Below are 14080 nucleotides of genomic sequence, written 5' to 3' on the forward strand. Positions count from 1 at the left end.
ATAGAGTGCTAGTTCAGATACCATGGCCCAAGTTTACCTAGAGGGACTGCCTCTTGTAATCACTGATGTGCAGACCATCTTGCCTTCTGTTAGCACTTACCGCAGCGTTTTTCTTCCATCTTCAAGCATCTTGTGTAATGCATGTGTCATTGGCAACTACAATGGTTGCTAACTGAATGAACTTCTAATGGCAAGAAGTGACCAGCCAACATCTCCCTGGGGACTTGTTGTGTATGAGCTATTTTGTTGGATGATTCTTAGGAATTGCATAGATAAACAGAGAGGGACAGGGTAAAGTGAAGCAGGTAAGAAAAGTACTTGGCCAATGTTTCTTAGGCAGCTGAAAGGCAATTTCTTGGCTTTATTCTTACTGGCTTTAGCAGAAACAAAAGACATTGGCGTGCTGACCTTCCGTTACATTGTCTTCTGTTCGCAGACCAAGTGCCAATATTGCCTCCTGCACATCTTTCCACTTTTCTGTTGATGTATCCCAATGTAGTTTGGAGAAATGTTGTGCTTACTGTCAACGACAGAACTCCTAAGTCATAGGTGGCCCCAAAGCACTCTGGCCTGGACTGCAAGAACCCACTGAAAATTCAGATTAACATGTTTGACACAGTTTATACAAAATATTATCAGCTAACTAATTATTATTATTTGGTTATGGGACAGATCTTTTTTGCGCCTTGGATGTGAATTCTGCTCAAGAGAAGTAAAGCAATCACCCTTGTTCTAGGCAAATCAGTCAGCAATATAGCCAGTTATTAATCTTTTTACAACTTCTATCAGAGGTTTCTGGTTTTGTCATTGGCACGTCTTGCTTATGGAAAGAAGGCATCGTTGTTTCCAGAAGGAAATGACATAGAGTGGAAAGAAACAAAAGCTTGGCTTATCCAAGTCTCACATGGTTAGTAGGGGACTTAAAAGGAGAAATAGCTGCCTTTTTAAGAATGGTTCAGTATCAGTGGCTGTTTAAGCTGTTCTTTTTCCATTCAGCTTTTGACAAAAATAGCTGTAAAGGGGCATGTGAACCTCAGAGCATGCAGTCTATTTTTTGATACATCTTGGCTTACATTTGTCAGCTTTAGATTCTCTAGTACAGCACATTTAGTCTGTGCAAAACGTAGAATACAAGAGATTGGTTTCTTGGGCCAGAAAATCCTTTGAGTTCATTCCTGAAAGGTGATGATTGCTTCAGTGATACGACATCACCTGCTCAAAGCAAGTGGTTTGAATCAATAGCTCTTCACTGCTGATTGTATTCTGTCTGATTTACTATTAAGTTCATTCACTCAATTCTGCTGTTTGGGAGCTTACGCTAGGGTTTTGCATGTACCTTATGTTTTTCCCATCAATCAGGCATGCACCTTACATTTTTGGCTCCAACATAGGGAAGATGGTTAGCTTGTTCAGATGGGTCCAGTGAGCTTTTAAACCTCCTGTGAGACTTCTTCTCTTGCCAACCTTTTCTGCAAAAAGCACTAACCTAGTTTCAATACACTATCTTTGCATTGCCCCTGAAAAGATTTTTCCACAACCTGCAGGCTGTGAATAATTCCCTGGTATGCAGATTATTGACCTTATCTGGGAACATCAAAGCACTGCAGTCGGTGCTGATTCTGTGGCTTTCTACCCAGTACCTACAATGGAAGGTTCCTTTCAGCAGCACATCAAGTGGTATCTGGGAATCTGATAAATATAATGTAGTATTTGAACTGATTCCAGCTTCAGTGCCTAGGAATAATTTGGTCTTTTGTCTACGCCAACAAAAGGCAAGGGGAATCTTGTTTTTTTCAATTGGGCATTCAGTATTCACATAGAGGGATTTGGCTTTTCTCCTTTGAGTATGCTGCTGCTTTTCACTTGCAAGTACTCTTGGTGCATACATTTGAATATTGCAATGAAGAAAAACCTGGATCATCAGTGCTAGGAAGACAAAATGCTATTTCCAGTGTCATGCTGTTGTACCTGGCTAGGCACAGCATGGCACACTTAAAATGGACACTTGTACAGTAGGTAAGTTACAGTGACAATGTAAAGTCAGGTCAGCATGTCTCACACTTGCCATGGAAGGAGCATCTTGCAATGAAAAGATTGTGCTAGAAGGATTTTAGTGCCAGTTATTTGATTTTTGTGATGTCTTCCTTAGGACACTGACTTCAACAAAGTAAATTAATGTCTTTTAAGTGGCTTCAGAGCCTCTAAAGTATAATTACCAAATTGTGATTTTTAACTGAGCTATGATTTGAACCAGTGACACAAAAGCAAAAAAATTTCATTGTAATAACCAGACTCTTGCATATGCTGTTCTCATATTGTGTCCATGGGTCATTGTTGCTTACCTTTTTAGATATGATTCTTTGTGCTTCTTGTATATCTTAAAGCATGACTGAAAATGGTATCTATTCAGACACACACAGCTGGTTTAGTTACATGCGGAAATTCACTACTTCCATTTCTTTGGCTCCTAATCCTTGAAGAGGATGCATGGATACATACAAAATTTCTGCTTATATTTGATGCTCTTTTTTTTTTTTTTTTTTTAAATAGGTATGTCAATCCTCCAGCATACTCACCAGGTTCTAAAACCACAGATTAGTGGTTCTCAAGCCATTGAACCTTCTTGCAGAATTTGCCTCAGGGAAATGGTGTGTTTGTAAATCTTGCTTTATTATGGTTCCACAGACCCGGTGCTAACTGCTTATCTTTTTCTCATGGCCTTACAGTTTGGGAACCTCCTCCCTGAGGCCCTAGGTGTGAAACCTGGTTTCATCACTGCGGAAAAGAGAGGAAGAGGTTGTTTTCTTTGGTTCGCTGTGTCTAGGGTTTGCTAACGTCTCAGGAACATACCAACTTCTGTTTTTTCTTTTCTCACCATCGAGCTGTTCAGTTTACAGTGGTTACTTGTGATTCTTTTATGTTACTCTGTATTAAAATATGGGATCAAAGACCAAAGAAGAATTTAGAGAGAGCCTTTCAAAAATGTCCCTGTGACAGCTAGAATTTGCACAGTATCTTTGACTTGTGGCTCCAACTTTTTTTTTTCTTTTCCTGAAAAAATAATAGTTTTTATAGAATACAAAATAACAAGAATCTGTGCTTGTTTAACTGGTACAGATTGAACTGCAGTATATGCAAGGATCAGGTCTCACTGCCCTACATACAATGTGCTGTTCCTGGTTTGTGTTCTAATTCATCATTCATACTCTGGTTGTGTTGTCTCCTAACTGAGTTTGGTGCTGTTGGTTTGCTACCTTCTTGAGCTTACTCTTGCTGCCTTGAATTAGAAGACAAAGCTCAATCAAACCTTCCCTCCTCATCCCCTCCTCCAATTAGCACAGTAAAATCTAGAGAGAGGAATACAGGGTTTTTTCCCATGGGCTGCTGTGCCCTGGTGCTCGTGCTGAGCACTTGGCTAAAACTTCAGTAAGATAAAGTACAAAACATTGCACAAGGGGAGATAAATCTTGTTTTATAACGTGGTGTTTCAGACCAGTCCTGCTTTCTCTGGCTTATGAGAGGTTGCTGTACCAAGAGAATCGTTTCCCTTTGTCATGTGCTGACTCCTCTTGAACTTCTCTGTTGCTGTGGTTCTGCAGACTGCTGCAGAATGACTCTTCTTGAATCATATTTGCATATCATTTCCTTTCATCACAGGCTGTTTGCTGGAAGATCAGCTCTCATGTGTCTTGTATTGGTCGTTTGCTTTTACCCTCAAAGAAAGATGGTTTAGATGTGTTCCATGTCTGCTCTGACCTTGTTGTGTTGATATGGGTCTGTACATCATCTCCCTCTTTCTGGCTCTGTTCTTAACTCTGTTTATATTTACAGTGGTTTACAGCATTTAGCTGTAAGAGTGGCTTTTCCTTAGTCCTTTCTGAGACCAACATTAGCAAACAAGTTTGTTACCTTATCTTTGGAAATTTCAGGCTCAAATTTTAATCCAATGTAATCTACCCGATTGTGAACCTCACCTCAGACAGATCACCAGTCTGTTTTTCACATGTGCTGTATGAGAGGAGAGGGTTTTTTCCTACCATTGACCCAAAAGAATTCACTAGAACAAACCTGAAATTCATCTGCTTCAGCTCCTTCATCATGTATTAATTCTGCACTTTTATTTAATATTAGGAAATATAAGTCTGACTCCATTGGCAGGGATCCTGCTCAAGTGTCTGTGCTCACTTTCTGTTGGATATAAAGTGCATACTATAAAGATAACAGAGTGTGTCTGTGTATACAGTTATGTCACTGCTGGGGGAGGTGCCCCTATCTATATTTGGTGTATGTAGTGCTGAGACCAGCAATACAGGAGATACTGTTGGTTTGTTTACAATAGAAAGCTACTACTATTTTGATATGTCTGTTTGATCTCCTATTACAGAACACTTATAGCACTATAAAAGCACTTGATCTGCATGTACTCATTCTGGTAACAAAAATGCCATAAAATCTTACTAGGAGTGATTTTATATGTATGTAGCTTTGTTTATATTCAGCTTTTAAAAACACAACTTCTTAAAAAAAACAAATACACACACAAATGAGTCATATGATCATCAGTAAAATGTCTAAGTACCTATTAGAGTTTATAAAGCATGGTCCATAGATTAAGTGACTTATAGCAGGCATTTATGCTTTATTTGAGAGTCTGGATTAAATCTCAAAATGCCCAGAAAATTCCCTGCAATATTAGTCTAACTCCAGATTCCCACCATTGTAGCTAAAAGATCCTTACTCTTTCCTATGAAGTTGAAGGAAGACTATGTTCTAGCTCAGCCTTTGGGACAAAAATCTCTTTTGAAGGGATCCTTGTTCCTCTTTGTTCTTTAAGTCTGTTAAAATTGTAGGCAGGACAGCTTTAATCCAGAAATGAACCAAGACCTCCTATACTCCATTGTAGTTGAGAAAGAAAACTTATATAAAAGTGGGCTCAACTGCCTCTCTTATTTCTCTTGTCAGTGTGTTGCTGCTCTGTTTTACAAATTAGAATGCGTATTTGGATGTTTTAGTGGAGGTTTTCTTGGGTTTGCTTTTATCTTTCCCTTCAGAGAGCTCTTCTCAGTTCTTGTCTTATCCATCATTTTTGGCTTGTACATTCCATTAGCTATAGTGCTTTGTTAGGTGGCAGTAAGATACACCTCCAAACAAAGCACTGGCAGTTGTTTATATAGAAAATTGGGTAATTCTTGCTAACCCAACACTCAGCAGGATTTCAGATAAAGTTCAGGCTCTCATATGGATGTCAGAAACAAGCTTGGTTGTAGTAGGTAACAAAACAAAACTTTCCTGTACTAGGGCACTTAACTATTGTGGAAACTGACAGGGACTGGGGAGTAGAAGCTTTCTCTGAGGTGCCTACGCTATAATGTTGTGTGAAGATTCTTGCTCTCCTGAGAACTCTAGTCCTGAGCCCCTGTTGAAGGCAAGATACTAGAAGTGGTGTACTCAAAGATCTGACTCTTTCCCAAAACTGGTTGATAAGCAGTATGAGTTAGCTCTTCTCCAATAAAATCAAAGCATGATGGATGGTATAGAGGCAGTTTTCATTTTAAATCCATCATTACCCATGATGTCTACAGCATTTCATAATAGAAAGTTGGTGATCTCTTGGGAGGAATAGTGTGGAAATTTGGGGAGAAGAGGGAAGGATCTGGTTACAGTTTTGATGTGGGAGTCCTGTTATCTACTATTGGGTATTTTTGTTGTCTCATGAATTACTTGAGAAAGTAAGTTATTTTCCCAATCTGTACTTTATAATATACTGCAAAAGGGCCCTTGTGATATCTTTTCTGAATAGGTGTTTTTTTTAAATATTCACGTGAAAAAAATAGTGTAGTGTTTATCTTCAAGATTCATCCTCATGTGAGATACTTTTTTTCATGCAGATTAGAAGTGATACATCAGAGATCCTGGACGAGACCATTCCACTTATTAAAGACAAGGTGATGGAAATGAATCACATCTATGCCAAAGTTGATAAATTAGAGGTTCGTTCATTGCATTAGAAGATTTACATCCTTCTTTTGATGTGTTTTATAGGTTAACTGTCCAGGTATTTGTATGCAGCACTCAGTTGTTTATGGCTCTCTATTGTCTTATGTTTGGTTTTAGATCAGTGTGTTGACCCATGATTCAGCACATATAAGTCTTTATGGTTGTGGAACATCACTAAGTAATTTATTACTGTGGATTCTACAATTCCTAATCTTAGATTAAAAGCATTAGTTGTGGGTTTGATGTTAATAATAATGCTAATAATGTTAATTTGTTTTGTGACTTGAAGGAATATCTGTGAAACCATTTATAACTTCAAAAATTCAAGTCTCACATCCAGTGCTGGACATACCCATTTTAAGTTGTTGATGATCATCATGTAGTAGTGGAGAGATCTCGGAGCTCCCATCTTCTGTTGTGTCTGTTTTGGTGTTTATTGTATCCTGAATGAGGGAAGCCAGTATGACTCACTAAGATGATGCCCTCACCATATCTAGTAAGCAGTATGTTAGAATTTGTGTCAATCGAGGGCAAGTTTGCCTCTGGGAGGAATGTAATGAAAACATGACGAGATAAATTGTGTAATGTTTAAAATGAGTTTTAACTGACTCAAAGTGAAAGTGCTTATGGCATTAAATCCACATAGGCAGTGCTTAAGCTTCAGGCTCTACCCCTGTACAAAGTAATATCCTCTGGTAAGGTTTATTATGCTGGGAGGGACAGGGAAATTGACAACTTTCAGCAAGTTTTCTTTAAATGCAATTCATTTTCTGTAGTTTGCATTTTTACATTTGATAACAGACTTATCAAACCACTTTATGGACTTACACAGCACCAGGAGAACACTTCAGACAGGAAATTGGGGCAAGGCATTTTAGAACAAAAGTAGGAGTCAACTGTTAAACTGTTTAGAAAGCTGTCTAGTTTTCAGAAGTGAGTACCCAAGTCCAAGAAACAGCTAGCAAGTTTTCAGCATGCTTGGCAATTTGGCCATACTTGAAGGTATACTTAAACTAGGACTCTGAAAACTGGCCGACTGAATCAGGTTCCAAACCAACTATTTCTGTTAAGTGTCTCACCCATTTAAGTCTTTTTGCAAATTCCATGTTTATAGGTGGTTGGGATTTTGGGGGGATTGTGTGGGGGTGCTTTTGTCTTTGAACAGGAAAATAAAATTAAAACTCTAAGCAATTACTTGGCGCCAAAAGTATGGTAAGCAACAGAGCTTCTTTTTGGTTATTTCCCCTCTAATACAGGGAAGGGGAAAAAAACCCAACCCTTCCTGACCCCATTCCCTTAGTACAGCTGTAGGGACATAGTAATTTGGAACATGAAGAAAACACCAGTCTGCTAGGCTACAGGTTGTCCTTGAATAATGCAGAATTTTGTTGGGAGGCTTTTTTTGCTTATCAAGGGGGGAATAATACCTTGATTGGCTAGAAATCAGTATTTCTCCCTAACATTACCACCTGTAATGGCAGTAATCTGAGAGCACAAGATTAAATTGGCAATTTGAGCAGTAGTTAATGTTTTAATTAGAACTTATAAATTTAAAGCTTAGCATCCATGGGGATTTTCAAGGGAGGAATTGACTTGTACTCCCAAGAGTAGAAGAGGAAAGGACTCTTGTGTAATGGTTATATAGGATGAGAATCTGCTGGGTTTTAATTTTGGTGTTGCCACTGGTACATTTTGGGCAATTAATTTACCTATTCAGCCTCACCTTCCCCATCCCTAAAATTGGCAGTGATCAACATCTCAAAAAAATAAAGTGAAGCTTAATCATTAATGGAGAGAATCAAAACTCTGTTTACAAACTGTTCTGTATTTTAACAAATAAATAATGTGGTTTTTCTAGTTGGCTTTCCCTTATGGCTCAAATTTCAACTGAAACTGAACACATGTATGGTTTAGGTCAATAATTCCTGACCTTTTTTTTAGCTAAAATCACCTGTCATCATCTTTTCCTCTGCTGTCTACTCCCTCCTACCACTTTGGCCATTTTTTCACTCCCACCAGTAGTAGCAGTCTTTTGCAGGTTCTGAAGAGCTTTTCACCTCACTGCTGAAGTGTTGCCAGACCTTTAGATGCTGTGCAAGTGTTTACATACTCTGTATGCTGAAAAGGGAGCAAAAATCTGCCCTTAGGTAAGGAGAAAAATTAGCCTTATGTCATGACCAGTGGTTCTTCTCGTGGCTGTAAATATCTGTAGTCTACTTCTGGGTATGTACCCCTTGGATATTTATATTAGCAACAGTGCACTCTGAAATCTTGTTAAAGCTTTTTCTTTGACTTCTGATCTCAGCTAGCTAAGACCCAGCACAGGTGCTTTTAATTTTCATTAGGTGTTTTTCCTCTCTCCATAGGCATTTGTTAAAATGGTTGCACATCATGTTTCCTTCCTGGAAGAGCAAGTGCTTGAAGCAGAGAAGAGCCATGGCACCTTTCTTAATACTGTTTGCCAATTATTTCAGTGTGCAACTATCTCGTCATTTAAAAACGTGAGTATTTTTAAAGTTGCTTCCAGCAGATGGGAAAGTGATGTTAAATACCCTTTCTGTATCAAATGTGGCCTTACAGCAGATCTAAGTATTAATTTTAAGTGGTGTAAAAGAACTAGCTACAGTTTGCTTCTGTAAAGGGATTTTTGTTACAATTTTAAAAAATGTCAAAGATTTTCTTTTTTTTTAAGAGATGCTGCTTAGGCATCGGATAGTTCTAGCAGTAATTTTTTAATATCTCTACATCTTGCTCCTAAATGAAAGGATTTTCTCTGTATATGTATACACAAATAGCAAGCTTGTTGTACATAATCTTGCAGTGAGAGACATAAGCATAGATTGTTCTTTCTATTTAGTCTTTGTTTTTATGTCAATTATGTCAAAATTACTTTATAGGGTCATCCATAGATGAGCGCTAAAGGGGGGTGAGCAGTCTTTCAGTGAGTTTTAGTGATACTTGCTGATAGAAGAAGAACGTTGAGAATCAGGGATAATGAGATCTGATGTGGACTTGAGGAAGATTTACATACTCTTCATCCTTTCTGTCCCTGTTCTTTTCCAAGAATGTCTTCATACCACTTACCTTTACACTCTGTTTTCCTTCTCTAAGCTCCCAGGTCATTTTCTAAATCTGTTGTTTCCCAAGCAATTCGTCACAATCCTCAGTTAGCCTTTTCTGAACTCATCCCTTCCATTCCTCTCTCTCCATCTTGATGTGATCTCTACCATGTTTTCAGTCTTAGCATATCTCTCAGGATCCTTGTTCTAGTCTCAACTACTTCCGTGCTTTCTTTTGTCCCTTCTGTATTTCTGCCATGATGTTTCTCTCCTCATTTTCTTCCAAGGGGCTTCTGTAGCAGTATGCATAATACTGGGTAGGCAATAATATACAGGTATCAGTGATCATGTAGGTATAGCTGAACCATTTCGAATTTTTGTTTGGTGTCATAGCAAGCTCTGGAAGCTTCAGTTGCAGGAAGAGTCCAGTTCAGTTTCTGCAGATCCAAGACAAACCTTAACTGCTCAAAGAGAATAATGAATATTCAGTCTGGTTAACAGAGGCATGGACAGGAGATGGTTCATACTGATTTCATCTTCAGCTGTCAAACTCTGGTGAATCTTTAGAAAAACACAGTTTATATAGACTCAGTAAAGAGTTGTAACTTGGCCAAATTTGGTAATGTTTTCATAGGAATGGGAAAATATGTCCCTGATATGAGGGTAGTTTACTGCCAATTTAAAATCTCTGCTGTAGCTTATGAAGGCATTGGAGCTTTTCAAAAGAGCTGAACAACACATACCTTTCCTTAACTTCATTATCTGAATTGGCTTGGTTTTGTTCCCTAAAACTTTCCAAACATGTTAAACCTGCAGCAGATACCCAGTCTGGAAAATATATCAACGCTGGAAGTTCTGCAGGGTTGGTCTGCCTATACAAATAATGTTGTATAACTGGGATGCCAATAAGAATGAAGAGAAGGTCAGACTATTTACTTAGAAATTGGCTTGAGTTGGACTTGAAGGCAGTATAGTGTTTTCTTTTTTTTTTTTCTCTTATAATTACAAAGAAAAATTTTGAAATATTGCATAATTTTGTATTCATGCTTGCAGGCATCTTGGAATGATAGTATTAGTGAACAAAAGAGAATAATAAATAGGGAATGGTGTAGCTTCCTACTGTACTGATCTTATCCCTCCCTCCCATTCTTTTCCCCCAAAATAGTACAACTAGAAAGCATGGTGAGAGGGGTAACAAGGCTGAGCACAGATTTCTTTCACAGAAATTTCTAAGCAGATGAAAACTCAGCCTGAAGGAGGACAGGACAGAGATTTGTGAAGTCATTCTGTATGTGGAGCAGGTGAATAGAGAATGATTATTCACTCCCTTCCATAATTCAAGAACTAGGGTCATCCAATGAAATTATCAGCAGACAGGTTCACAATACAAAAAGGGACATACTTACTTTACATGATGTATTAATGTGCCATGGAACTTACATCCACAGGTTGTTATATATTCCCAAGGCGATTAGACAAATTCATGAGGAAAAGAATCCAACAATGAATATTAAAGAAAGCATCTGGTTTTGAGCCACAAATTCTTGAAGACTGGGAAATAAATTTGTATATTTACCCCGTAAACCTTTCCCTAGGCAATCCCTTCAACTGGTCGCCACTTACGTGGGATTATTTGGCTGCATGGACCTTTATATGATGCAGTACAGCTGCTTGTTAATAACTTTTACATTGTGGTTCTCACTGTAAATTCTGGCTCTGAATGACAATGCTCTGTGTTGGTAAGGAATCACTCACTTCTAGAAGAAGTGTGCAGGAAAGGACTGAATTGTTTAAGGACATCAGTGGAGTTTGAATTTCTACAGCCGCTTTTCTTTTGATTGACTGTTGCCTGAAACCTAGTAAAATCCCTGCCAACTATCCAATTTTCTGTACTCTCTCCAAACCTGTTTCTTGCTAGTTGTCCATCCCTTTTCCTGTTATGTAGGATACCATTGCAGAAATGCCCTTTTGGCATCTTTTGCCATTTGAAAATTAGGACTGTCCTGACCGTTTTTGTAGGTGAGTTTAACTTGTTCTGAAATGCTAGTATCCAACTTGTGTAGCTACTCTCAGCAGCCTTGATCAGACTGGCTAGAAAAGTTTGAGAGTGCCCCTCTCTCTGAGTACAGTGTGTGTGTATGTGTATATGTATTTCAGCTAAGTTTTTTCATCTAATAATGAAACATGTTTAAATGTTCTAAATGCAAGGGAAATCTCATTCTCAGTGTTTTGCAATTATATTTCAAGGTGCAGCAAAATCCTGTAATGTTTGTCTTTTTTATATTTCGCTGTGGTTTTTGGGTATTCAGAAAGTTGTTTCATATAGACTTCCAGTGCACAGTAACAGTGGAAAAGGTATCTAATCTGTAGGAGAAAAGTGAGTAATCAGAATTCACTCATTGTGTTAGGAATATCCAGAGGTGGTCTGAAGAGAAACAACCTTATACTAAATATAAATTACAAATATGACTGGTTAAGTCTGACAGGTTGTAAGAATATAACACCTGCCAAGGGAACAGAACAGAGGAAATAACTTTCTCTTGTGAAGTTTGTGGCTCTGTGGAAGAAAAGCTTTTTTTTTTCTGTAAAACTTGAACTTTGTATGGGAGAAACTGTGATTTCAAATCTTTTATCCAAAGATGTTATCTGTGCCCTGGCTGAATGGGGTTCAGCAATCTTAGAGAAAGGACAGGAAGTCTCTTTTAGAAAACTTCAGCACATAGAGTTTTAAAAACCCACTAGTATCTTTTCCAATGGAAGAAAACTGGATGTGAGGAACTCTTGCGGTTTTGTCATGCATCTTGTGATATCTGGCATTTTCTTAAAGCCAGAAATTTTCTTCAATGTCATTGGCTGAGAATCTTGTCAATATTTATTTTTAGACTAATTTTTAACCCTTGTATAGTTGCAGGGAAAGGCTTATGAAATCGTAACCTCCAAAAAATCTCATGTCAATGGTATGAAGAAAAAGTGCACATTTCTTAGATTTTTTTTTTCAGAGGCTTTTTATTGTCTTTTTCTTTCCATTAGTACTGTAATCTCTAGAACAGCAGCTGCTTATCTGAGGTAGGGTTTGTTGACTTGTCTTGGCTAAGGTGCTGGCTAATGGTTTTTCCTGACACCTGGGGTAGATTCTGACAAATTGAACTGGGAAATTGATAATGGGATATGAAGCATTCTGTGTATTACTTTATTAGTTCATCTGAGCTCAGTAATGAGCAAAAGTTATTGATGAGTTATACTGACTAAAGTATCCAGGAAAGAGACTTGTACTTAAACAGTTGTTTTCAGTGGTTACCAGTGTGAAGTGTGGAAGTGGACATAGACTTCTGGCTGCATAGATTCATAGTAGACACATTCTCTGAGAGAAGGAAGCTCAGAAGCATGAAGAAGCTATGTAGAGTTAAGGTTTTGCTTAACGTATGAGACAGCTAGCTGGGTTTGAATTTTCATAAATAAATCTTAACAAAAATAAAACATTGGAATAAGAAAACTTTCCTACATTAGACTTTACATTTTTTAACTTTTGCAGATCATCTTTCAAATGTAACTTGATGTAGGTTTCAGCTTCGCTATTTGCTATATATTACCAATTTATTTTCTCGAAGACTCCAAAGAAGCACATATTGGGATTTCTGTTACTGTCTTTGCAACTGACAATGTGTGATCACATATATGTCATGCTACTTCTTTGTGTCCTAATTTACCTCACAAGATAATGTTCAGTGTTTCCAAAATGCTATGAGATTTTCCTGACAGCCTTGAAGAAAAATATTTGTTAAATTATTACTAAAACATACCAGATGGGAAAGATGAGATGAGAGAAAATAGAGCAGAGGATTTCAAAACTGGGGGTGTACTATGTTCATGTTTAAAACATTAATTTTCAAGTGCTGAATACTACCTGCCATTTTTCTTAATATTGGGGAAAATAATAAAAAAAAAAAATCTGACATACTTTAAATATTTAATGTTGAGAACTGTTGGGGTGTGTTCAGCTTATTTTACCTGCAGCTGTGCTTGAAGTTCATCCAGTTCCATTCTGATTTGGACTGATTCATTAACTGGTTTGGGAGCCCCAGAGAGGTCACACAGGTTCTGTGTTGAGAAAGATAACACTTAAAATGGGAAGGTTCAAGTGAGGGAATGCAGTAGGCCCAGAAATCAAGATTTCAGCTACCCATGGCTTTAGCCCTCATTTGCCTGCTTCTTTGAGGAAGCCTGCACAATTCTCGAAGTGAAGCCAGAGTTTCTTGCCAGTTTGCTGAGCCTGGTGTATAGCAGAAATGCTTGGGAGAGGCTGCAACACTGTGCTTGGACATCAAGCAGTGCCACTGGTTTGGAGGAGCAGATGAGAGTGCTTGGTGCTTGAACACTGCACACAGGAGTTGAAATACACACATGCACACACCTGTGTATTGGGAATGTTAGGAAGGCTGGGGGAGAAGTGGGAGTTTGGGCTGGTGGGATCCAGCAGGCACACATACAACACTGTTGACAATAACAGTATGCAGTTTTCAAGTGTGCATGAACAGAAGTCAAAATACAAAATACTGCCTGTTCCCACTTGAACCAATTTTGTATGAATGCACTTAGAGGAGGTGTAAAAAATCTTTGCACTAGAAATGTCATTGTTGTACTGTCCAAAGCAGGACAGCACAGTGCCACATAAATAAGGATTCGTGCAGCACATGTTCCGAGTTACACATGTAGTGATGGGGAGAAACTACAGTAATTGCTGCTCTGTAGAGAGCAGTTGGTGCAAAGGATCTCTTGTACTAAACAGGTGCCACTTAGGGGAGACATCAGCTTTTAATGGAGCCAGTGTGCTGAAATGGTAGCAGAAAAAAAATTCTCTAGTTTATGTGCAACAAAGTTAAAATAACAATCCAGATTCCTTTTTTTAATCAGTGCTAAGATTGGCTTCTGACTTCCTGTTCTCTAGTGTGAAGGGATTAGGCCCTTTATGTTTTGAAAAAGACTGAGCCAATTCCTATTGCAAAATTCCAGTACTGAGATCAAAT

The 14080-nt window shown here is 38.2% G+C and overlaps 1 protein-coding gene across 2 annotated transcripts in view; it reads left to right on the forward strand.

Annotated features, from left to right (window-relative positions):
• The window catches only part of BCAS4 (breast carcinoma amplified sequence 4), a 93387-nt gene that overhangs the window by 55772 nt on the left and 23535 nt on the right, over positions 1-14080 (forward strand). For both annotated transcript variants that reach the window (XM_049816796.1, XM_049816795.1), the window contains 2 exons: positions 5889-5990; positions 8364-8498. In XM_049816796.1, the coding sequence (XP_049672753.1) occupies positions 5889-5990; positions 8364-8498 (237 nt within the window). The remainder of the gene's footprint in view (positions 1-5888; positions 5991-8363; positions 8499-14080) is intronic.

The sequence above is a fragment of the Accipiter gentilis genome, chromosome 14, assembly GCF_929443795.1.
Source record: "Accipiter gentilis chromosome 14, bAccGen1.1, whole genome shotgun sequence".
In the NCBI taxonomy this organism is placed as follows: Eukaryota; Metazoa; Chordata; class Aves; order Accipitriformes; family Accipitridae; genus Astur; species Astur gentilis.